This window comes from Gouania willdenowi, chromosome 24, assembly GCF_900634775.1.
Source record: "Gouania willdenowi chromosome 24, fGouWil2.1, whole genome shotgun sequence".
In the NCBI taxonomy this organism is placed as follows: Eukaryota; Metazoa; Chordata; class Actinopteri; order Blenniiformes; family Gobiesocidae; genus Gouania; species Gouania willdenowi.
In genome coordinates this window covers 10710891-10721192 of record NC_041066.1, presented here as the reverse complement: position 1 = coordinate 10721192, position 10302 = coordinate 10710891, and the positions used below count along the sequence as shown (strand labels likewise).

At 36.6% G+C, this 10302-nt stretch overlaps 1 protein-coding gene across 1 annotated transcript; it reads right to left on the bottom strand.

Moving 5' to 3' along the window:
* Positions 1 to 9136, bottom strand: LOC114457687 (nuclear receptor subfamily 2 group E member 1). The gene is made up of 9 exons (XM_028439706.1): positions 8826 to 9136; positions 6129 to 6274; positions 5633 to 5720; positions 4335 to 4570; positions 3954 to 4100; positions 2767 to 2863; positions 2528 to 2677; positions 1518 to 1623; positions 1 to 1258 (listed from the first exon to the last, which is right to left on the bottom strand). Exons 1-9 carry the CDS (start codon positions 8881 to 8883, stop codon positions 1096 to 1098), a joined length of 1191 nt encoding a protein of 396 aa, XP_028295507.1. The 5' UTR covers positions 8884 to 9136; the 3' UTR covers positions 1 to 1095.
* Positions 9137 to 10302: the final 1166 nt, after the last annotated feature.

Here is a 10302-nt window from a genome sequence, read left to right as displayed (position 1 = left end):
GTTTAACTTGAAAATATGAATATGGAAGCCATTTTATGGCTGTGGTAACCCCTCACCGTGGCAGCTTCAGCCCCATTTATAACACTATAGTACACGTGTCAAACTCAAGGCCCAGGGGCCAAATCCAGCCCTTTTGGTCCGCAGTAAGTTAAAAAAGACAGAAAAAACGTGAATTATTTTGTAAATTAGCAAATAATTCAGTTGTAGATATCTAAGCCCTTTTTAGATACACTAATTTAGTGAAACTCCACAATATTTGGAGTATCACGACACGCAGTCATTTTAAATCTGAAATTGTTCAAAGGACGTAATTTTTTCAAATAAAAATTTGTCTCAAAATCAATAAGATTTTAAAGATGAAATCCTACAGGGACTGATATCTGTCACTTATTGCTTGAATATTTCAGCTTTCTGTATCATTTGTACGTTGAAATGCAAAATTGGGGAAATTATAGTTGAAATTGCTCTTTTTCCCGCCTAAAATCTCTTGCCCGATCAAACTATTCTTTATATTTGGCCCCTGAACTAAAATGTGTTTTACACCCCTGATTTGATATAATAAAAAAACGTTTTTTTTTTTCATTGGATGAAATCAACTCCCGAGGATCAGCTTCCAAGGCAACATTAGCACAAACAGGACAGCAGCCACTTAGACACAGACAAATATCATCAGATGAGTAGTTTTACAGTCCGTCCTTTCCGCGTCTTGCTCTGTGCGTTTGGTTTCAGCACCAGATTCAGGAACAGCAGCTCGTTTCCTCCTCCATGTTCATTAAATTCATATTTTTGGTCTTTACTCCATTGGGATTGAATTCAGCAAAAAATAAAATAAAGAGTGTATTGGTCGTCAAGCCATTTGAAAACATCTCAAGAAGATATAGCTTTTTTCCTGGCAGGTTCTCTCCACAGGCTGTACTATGAGAGAGATACATGCTAATCTGTAACTGTGAACAGGCTAGGTGATCTGGCAATGTGGCAGTCTTTTTTTTTTTTTTTTTTCTTTTGTTTTGAAAGTCAAAGGCCAAGAAAGCCTGAAGTTCAGCTCCAAATGTTCAGAGATGTTGAGCTGACTGGGGGCCTTCAGCTGCAGCCTGCTCATATATCACTGGATTTGTACATGTCAGAGAGGAGCCTGGTGATGGGCACGTTGCCGATGGTCTTTTTGAAGAACACCTCCTCGATGGTGGAGGGGCTGACTGAGCGCAGAGCAGGGAGGAGCAGGAGCAGCTTCCCAAAGCGACATGGCTGAGTCGGATACCTGGAAGAAGAGCACAAAGCACAGCACATCAGAGCCATCTCTCTCTCTCTCTCTCTCTGCCTTTGGGGCAGCAGATCCAATTAGCTCACACCTGCTACTTAAATGCACAGTTTATCTGTTGCACCTGCGTAAAATTACACGAGGCTCCAGTGGCTTATTGCCTCATTAACTTTATAATGAATCTGGCATGACTACAGTTGATCACAGACGCATGAATCAAGCTCATTCTGAGATGGATGGATGGATGAGTTGTTGTTACCTGGTGTGTATGTAACTATTGAGAGTGAGCTGTGCTTCATCTTGTAGCGCAGCGATGGCGCTCGCGTTGCGGAAACTCCTCAGCTCAGTGTTTCCATGCGTGGGAACTGTGATGTGAAAAAGACGAGAGTGTAATATTTAAGCAACGTGAAGATATGGAAGTCAACTATAGCGTCACGTTGCACTGTCGCCTTAAAACAGTCGACTCTCCCCCACCCCTTCCACTGTCCTACCCTGACTCCCTCTTCCCTGTTCCCTTCCCCCTCACCAAGGTATAACACTGCCCTCTCTTTATATATTATCCCCATATATATGCAATAAAATACATTCATTTATTTAATGCATTTCTGTCGTGCACGACATGTAGTGTTGACCTTCGACGGCATGTGCAGACAAGGTACAAAAAAAAAACACATGGAAGCCCATTAACACCAGTGAAAAAAAATGAAAACCAGGAAAATTAAAAAAGAATAATAAATTTTAAAAAAAATCTAAGTCATAATTGTGAGATACTATCTCATAATTACTGTCTAAGTCATACATAGTCAGAATTATAAGACACTAAGTAATGACTTGTCTCATATCTCATAATTATGACTTAGATTTATTATTATTATTATACTTTTCCTAGTTGTTTTTTTTTACTGGCAGGAATGAGCTTCCATACAAACCTATGGAAGCTAATTCCGCCAGTAAATATGATCTCATAATTATGACTAAGTATCTCATAATTATGACTAAGTATCTCATAATTATGACTTAGTTTCTTATAATTATGACTTAGTTTTTTGTATTATTATTACTTTTCCAAGTTTTTGGGGTTTTTTTTACTGGCGGGAATGGGCTTCCATATAAACCTGTCTTTTCTAAAGGTAAAAATATTTTTTCTTTACTTTTTCCGCTTGCATTTGTTAATTCCACTTTAAATTAAAAAAAAAAAAAAAACTTTTTTCTGAAGTTCCTTTTCTTTAGAACATTGTTTTGAAGTTCTGAATTCGATAAGGCGCTCACCAGCTTTGAATGTGACGATGCATTTCAAACATGCAAACTCTGTGGCGTCCAGCCGCATCTGTCTGAACCTGGTCACCACCTCCTGGAGCGCCTGGATCTCCGACAGGATCTTATTCATCCGCTGAGACTCTGTGGCTTCAGTGTTCAGCCCTTTTAAATGTAAGTAAATAAACACACATTTTATATATATATATATATATATCAAACTGAGTCACTGTCCAAGTTTGTGCAGCATTTACCAGAAACAGCGAGAAGAGTGGCTGAGTCCACAGGGATGGCCCACTGCGCGATGCCCAGGACAAATAGTTCCCTCCAAGCATCCTCAAGCAAAATCAGCTGAAAAACAGATATACATATATTTAATATCATCATAAATTATGCAATTGTTTCTTCAATGTAATCCCTTATCGGTTGCGTGTTTCTAGTGTAATTTTGTGTATTTTTGTTGTCGCTTTTCTGCATTTTTGTGTAATCTTGTATGTTAAAAAGACAATGTTGTGTGCTTTTGCTGTTTTGGAGTCATTTTGTGCATATACTTTGGGGCCACACAAAATGAAACCCAGGGCTGCATGTGGCCCCCGGGCCAATATTTGCCTTTCTGTTTTAAATAAAGTTATAACTCAACTTAGTTACAGTCACATCAGGCCAAATAAATATGTTTAACCAAACAAACATCATTTTATTCAGTAGGAAAGTTGATCTAAACATATTAACATGTCTTTAAGGACACATTGGTGGTAATAGTGATCTTAAGCAACAACAACAAAAAAAAAAAGTGACCAGGATTTTATCCCAATCAAAAAATATTATTATGACTAGAGCTCAGTTACATTTTTTAATTTTAATTTAGAAAAAACATTTTGATATTTGACTTTACAATCTAAATTAAGTGTATATTTATATTTATTACAAAGACGATACACATGTTTTAGTTAAAATGCAGGCTATAATGTTACACACCAGTGGTTCTCAAACTTTTTTTTTGGCTCAAGTACCCCCATTTCTCTTATTTCTGAATCCAAGTACCCCCTTTATTACAACAGTTTCCTCAGGATATTATGAAGAGAAAAAAATTGAGCAAAATGATGGAATCAATGAGTGATAACACACATTTTAAATCATCTAATTTTGTAAATCAATTGAATGAAACAGTATTTTGTTTTTTCCTGAATAGATTTATTTCTATTGTTTTTATTTTGTCTTTCAAGTTCATGTTCTAATCGAGAACATTTTCATCATCATTATTATGAGTATCATTTTAAACTAAAAAATAAACATTATGAAACTTAATATGATTTGTTAACAGTCCACTCTGTCCCTCTGAAGTACCCCCCAGTGCCATCGCGTACCCCCATTTGAGAAACACTATTGGCTTAAAAGTGTAAATTGTTATTGAGAAGAAAAAAAAGGCAGTGGTTTTGGTTACCTGGTCGGATAATGGGAGCGTGGAGAAGGCAGGGACACTTTTGGCCCATTTGATGCTCATGAACAGGAGGCGCGCAGCAGACTCACACACGGACTCTGTCGCCACCTCGTACAAGTACATCGGAGTGCCGCTGACCTCATGAGGATACTGTGGACAAACAGACAGAATATAATCATTAAAATTAAAGACAAAACCATAGTGAGGTGTGAAAGGTCAAATTCCAGGTTTTTATAATCATAGAAGGATTTGAAGTAGAAAATCTGAGCCGATTTTCGACAAAAATGTCAACTTCTACCCCTGCAGGAAATAAATAAATCTGTAATCCAATAATAGTATTAAAGACCTAAAATCAAATCCATAAGCGGTTATAGAATAAAATACCTTGGGAGTGGGCTGTGCCAGCGCGACGATGGCCTGTCTTTCGGGTGTCGTGGCCACTGCGCTCATCTCCAAGTTGTGCGGCTCCAGCTGCGTAACGGTGGTGAAGAAGGGAGGCCCCGGGAGCGAGGAGCCCGGGAAGTGGGTCGAAGAGCCGTTTACCTCTTTGTGGCCCCGGAAATAAAGAGCCACCTGTTTGCGGATGGTAGAGGTCCTGGGACCCCGTTCGTGTTGGACAGCTGTGGAATAAGCGCGCACATAGAATGAGTGATTGCATCTTATTTGTATTTACTTAAATTATTATTATTATTATTATTATTATTATTATTATTATTATTATTTTAGCTTAAATGTTTAAATCTGGATGTTTTTTTTGTTGTTTTTTGTTTTTATTTAATTAGGAACTCGGGTTGTTGACGTTTTGCATGAGAGAAAACAAAACAAAAGGCAGTAATGGGCTTTAATTAATTAGCATCCCTACAGAGTGTAAATAAAAGCTCTTTAAACAAACAGAAAACAGGTAATTATCAACTTATTAGGGTCTTGATTATCAGCCTTAATGTCCTTTTCTATTCGAGTCACATACGCACTAACAGTTTTTCAACCTCGGGGTCGGAACCCCATGAGGTGTCACCTGAAATGTCTAGTAAATAATGGTTTTTTTTTTTTTTTTTTAAATACAGATTTTTTAATTATTCTTTTTCAAATTAAAACACAATCTATATTATGTAGTTTTAGTTGTAATTTTATTTAAAATGCAGTAAAAATAAATAAATAAAAGAATAAAAAATCCTAATCCTGGCTACTTTTTTTTTTTAATATATATATATATATATATTTCTCATTTGTCAAGAACATTTACAAACACAAAAAATTATTGTTGCAATATCCACATGCAAATAAACCCCCATATTGCCATTTTTAATTAACTTCAATGGTATCATTAAACACCTTCCACTTTTTCCATTGCTCATTATATTTTCAGCCTATAATTTTTTTCCATAATGTTTACCACAATCCGGATCCAGTCTTGTTGTGTAGGTGAATCTGGCTGCAGCCAAGCTTTTGTAATTGCCTTTCTAGTTGCAGCAAGAATATTTTTTTTAAAAAATCAAATATATATCCTGGCTACTTTTTTTGTCTGTAATACTGTATAACAAACACAATTAAGAACTCATTCTAGAAGGAAATTCTTGATTTAAAAAAATGGGATCATAATCTAAAAAAAAAAGGTTGGGAACCACTGCACTAAAGCCTTCTTTTTTTAAAATAAAATAAAATAAAAATTTAAAAATATTCACCGTCTTTATTCATGTTCACTTCCAGACACTTTTTCAAACGACACGCCCGACACTGGTTTCTGTGAGTTTTATCTACAGGACAGCCACCCTGTTAGAGAGAAGCACAGGAAAAAAGGAGGGGTGAGAATAAGGAGATCGGTTACACAGAATAAAGCTGCTTGTAATTTGTTCATCTTAGGTGGTCATTCTTCAGGTGAGAGGGTGTCCCATTATCTTGTACTATGACGCTGCGCCCTGCAGCTGAGAACAGACTGAGTTTATACATGTGTCCTGTATGTCTGTCAGAATTCCTGGCGCAGGAATGACTCAATTAGTAATCGCATTGGGATAAACGGGAGGCAACTCCATGCGTAAAAGTTCGCATCCTGTGCGTAAACTGGAGAGCAAGTGGACCAACTCTTGCTTTAACGCTTACAGTTGATAGTGTTTGTTGATTTTTATATATATATATTTTACTTTGGATATATAGTTAATACATTTTATGATGAGATCTCACCTGTGAGCCAGATTTACACACGTAGGTCCGGTTCCTGCGGATGCTCCTCTTGAAGAAGCCCGAACAGCCGTCACACGCGTAAACCCCGTAGTGCTTTCCTGAGCTGCGGTCACCACACACTTTGCACGGGATGTCCAGGATCCGACCTAGGAGAGGCCCAGATGTCAATTAGATGGCATGCTCACTGAACTATGAGACACTGGCAGCCTTTCAGGTCAGATTTAATTGAGATGGGGCCCAATGGTAAATTATTTCCCTTTTTTTTTCAAGGGGTTTTAAAAGTTAAAAAGATATGAATTATGGGACAGTTTTTGGATTATTGCAAACTTTTAATCGTAGTTTTAATTTCAAATTGAGTGAAATATTGTAAATAAAAGCGTTTGTTGGAATATAACAACAACAGAAGCATTTTATTTCATATTTACAGAACAAATTGTCCCACAAATGATATCCCCACACACACACACACACACACACACACACACCCTCACTGGACAACGCCTCACGCTTCATCCGACCATGACCATGGGAATTCAACTGTGCACATGTCCAGAATAAAGTCCGGTGGGAAGCGTCATATCTGAGCTTTCTAAAAACAATGTCCCCAGGGCGCACAATGGAGACATTAGGGGAAAGTGTTAACTTAATGATTTTCCCCCATTGAACCTCGTCTGACTGCCTGGATCTCGACAAGCTGCCAACTCCACTTCATAATGGGACTCGACAGCTGCTTTATCCCGCAGGTCTATAGGCCCCAGGATTAGGGAGTGACACTGCACCATGAGAATAATGCGCACCAACTCGTTTCACCAACTCAAATGAAGTGTATGTAAATCGACCCCGGTGTAGATGAAAAATGTGATTTTTGTATGTAGTATTTGTATTCAGATGTGCTTAAAAAGGAGTATATTTGTATGCATATGAGGGACTCCCTTTTTTTTTTTTTTATTCTGGAGGGAAAAGCCGTCTATGTAATTACACTGACGTTTTGCCACCTGCTCATTGATTCACCAGTGACCCGTCAAAAAGGGTAGCATGGGAATAACTACTCGCCAGCAGAAACAATGACTTCAGGGGAGAGTTATGGGACTTCAATTGGCTGTTTACGAGGAATCAGACTCCCATGTGGGATTGAACTGTCGCCCAGGGCTGCGTAAATGCAATTTCAAATAGACATATCATTTTAAAATAACGTCAAAGTCAGCACTGCAAATTATTTTCAGTGTTTTTGATGATTTTTTTTTTTTTTTTTTTTTTTTGTTAATCGTAAAAAAACGTTAAGATTACATTTCAGTTTTTCTGTTAAACGTTGAATTATATCTTTTGTTTTGTTTAATCCACGTATATGGGTTATTTATAATACGCGCTCCTGAAACACAATCTGATAGGAGTGATTTTTTTTTTTTTTTTTTTTAATTTAATCCTATAATTGTGCAAGTTGGGAGTATTTAATATAAATGGACAGCGATATTTTAAGTCAATTAAATAAACCGACGCAGAAATTTGTTGTGAAAGGGGGAAATGCATTTAACTTTCCTCTGTGGGGGTCCAATGCGTCTCCATTGTGTGCCATAATTATATGGCATCCCCCATTACCGTAATCACCATCAGGTTTTTTTTTTTTTTTTTTTTTTTTTTTTTTAAAGAAGGGAAAAAAGGACCTGGATGAATTTTCACTTCAGGGTGAAAAAAAAAAAAAGAGTCCTCTGACCACCTTTAACGTAGATCTGCACTGTGCCAATTATTTATCTTTTTGACATATATAGCTTTAATCGTGATTATTCTATGAACGTGTTAAATAAATTATTTTTGCGCTTGCATTTTGTTTCGGGTAATTTTTTTTTTGTGTTTATTATAAGAATTTGAAAACTACAAGGGGAAAGAAAAACAACAACAACAGAACAAACCAGAAATAGAAAAAAGCAATATAGTAATAAATACCAAAAAAATAATAATACAAGTAAAAATATAAGCAAAATCTATTTTCAGCAGCAGTTGCAAAAACAGTGATATTTTTTTTTTTTTCTTCATTTTTAAGCTTCAAGTAAAATACCAACATGATTTAAGGAAGAAAACAAAAAAACGCGGAGACATAACACAAATTATTTGAGCAAAATAAAAAAATGCATATATAGAAATTATTTTTGGATTTTTAAAATTTTTTTAATTTAGATTACAACGAATTTTTTTTTAAAAAAAAGTTAAATCTCGAATGTCGTGATACAGTAGCAGAAAAATGTGCAGTCACGTAAAAAGAAAAGAAAAGAAAAAATATTAACACACTTCTGGCTTTATATATTTATATATTGTAAATAATTTTAAGAAAATCTAAACAATTGATACAATTTTAAAGATTCCCTTATCAAATGTAAAATATAAACGAGAAGTAATTTATATGGCAACAAGTGGCATCAAACTGGAATAACCTCATGTTAGGAGAAAAATACGAATTTAGGTTTCTGATTTTAACATTTTAATGTAAGCACAGATATGCCTTTTTTTTTATTGATATATGATTTTGGACATTTACGCCTCACACTGTGGAGGAAAATGACAGAACTCATTCTTAGTGTGTAATTTTGCTGAAAATTTAACTATTTTATTTTATTTTTTTCTGCCACGCTTCATCTTGATTTGACTTGTGTATTTGTAATGTGTATATAGAGAAAGGCCTGTTGCTCTGGCAGAGGCACTTACTTGATTTGACACTCAGGATATCCAAACAGCCACTTGTTGATCCTGTGGGCTTGCTCATGATGTGATGTGATGTGATGGGAAAAATATCCAACTCTTTTTGAATTTCTTTTGGCTCCCGGGAAATAAATTTCAATAATCTGCGAGAATACAGCAGCTGGTGGTTTGTTGTTGTTTTTCTGTCGCCAGTGAGAAATATACAGTCCTGGGTCCAACTTGAAAAACTGAACGTGACATCAACAACCTCTGATGAAGTTGTTCATGACGTCAGCGCAGTTTCAAGCGCAATTTCTGATGAATCGGACCCGAGCCTTGGGGCAGCAGCAGCGGCTTCGAGCAGCGCCTCCAGCTCGGGGGCAAAAAGCCGGTGCGTAAAAGTTGGAGTTTGGAAAAGGCAACGCAGCCCGGAGCGCACCTGACACCGCCAGGAAAAAGTGGTGGAAAAAGCGCAGCAAAAATAATGCGCACGCTGACAGGTGGAAAGCTCGGTGAAGCCACCAAACGACGTGACTTTGCAGTGTTGCAGGTTTAGCGAATAAGCCTCAGTAATATGCATGAGAAGTGCCGGGGGAGGCTGGAGGGTGGAGATCTCTACTTCCTTCATCCACTTGGCTTTCTACTCCAAACTCCGAGCTGACGTCACTGGCGTGTGAGGGGAGTATGTGAGCGCAAAGTGAAGTGCCTTGCTCGTGGATCTAGATTCACTGTGGAGGGCAAAAGAATAACACGTGTTGCTCGCACACATTTGCTGAATAAATAGCGTCCCAATCATTCTTCACAATTTACCTGTCAAAATAAAAGCGCAACTTATGACCGTTTGCACAGTCAATAAGTTATATGCATATCTCAATGTCCCAAGGAGAAGATTTCATTTATAATAAACATCAGTTTATGGAAATATAAAACATGCAGCCTTCCGCTCATGCGCAACTGTTGGCCCGCGGGCCACACGTGGTCCTCAATTTAATAGTTTACAGCCCCCAATGAAAGAAAACACAAAATTATGCCAGAAACTCAAAATCACCAAAAAAAAATATGATGTAATATTACAAAAAGAAACAAAATGACAACAAAAATGCACAAATATACAGCCAAACCACATAAGGCAACCACAAAGAAAACCAAAAACATGACAATAAAAACGTACAAAATGACTCAAAACATGAAACAATAACAAAAATACACCGAATTACACAAAATACACAATGCAACAACAAATAATGCACATAATGATTCTAACAACACTAAAGGAACTCAAAACACACAAAATGAGTGACAAATACAAAATTGACAACAAAACCAAATAAGGCGGGCACAAAAATAACAAAACAAATAAGCAAAAGAAAAACAAAACCTAAAACATGACAATAAAAATACACAAAATGAATCAAAACATAAAGCAATAACAAAAATACAACGAATTACAAAAAAAAAAAAAAAACACACACACAATGCAACAACAAAAATATGCACATAATGA

Excerpts from the sequence above, each read along its gene's own strand:
- LOC114457687 (XM_028439706.1), bottom strand. The coding sequence starts at position 8,883 with ATGAGCAAGCCCACAGGATCAACAAGTGGCTGTTTGGATATCCTGAGT. Across the intron at positions 2,864-3,953 it reads CGCTCCCATTATCCGACCAG|CTGATTTTGCTTGAGGATGC; the intron begins GTAACCAAAACC and ends TCTGTTTTTCAG. Across the intron at positions 1,259-1,517 it reads AATAGTTACATACACACCAG|GTATCCGACTCAGCCATGTC; the intron begins GTAACAACAACT and ends CTCTTCTTCCAG.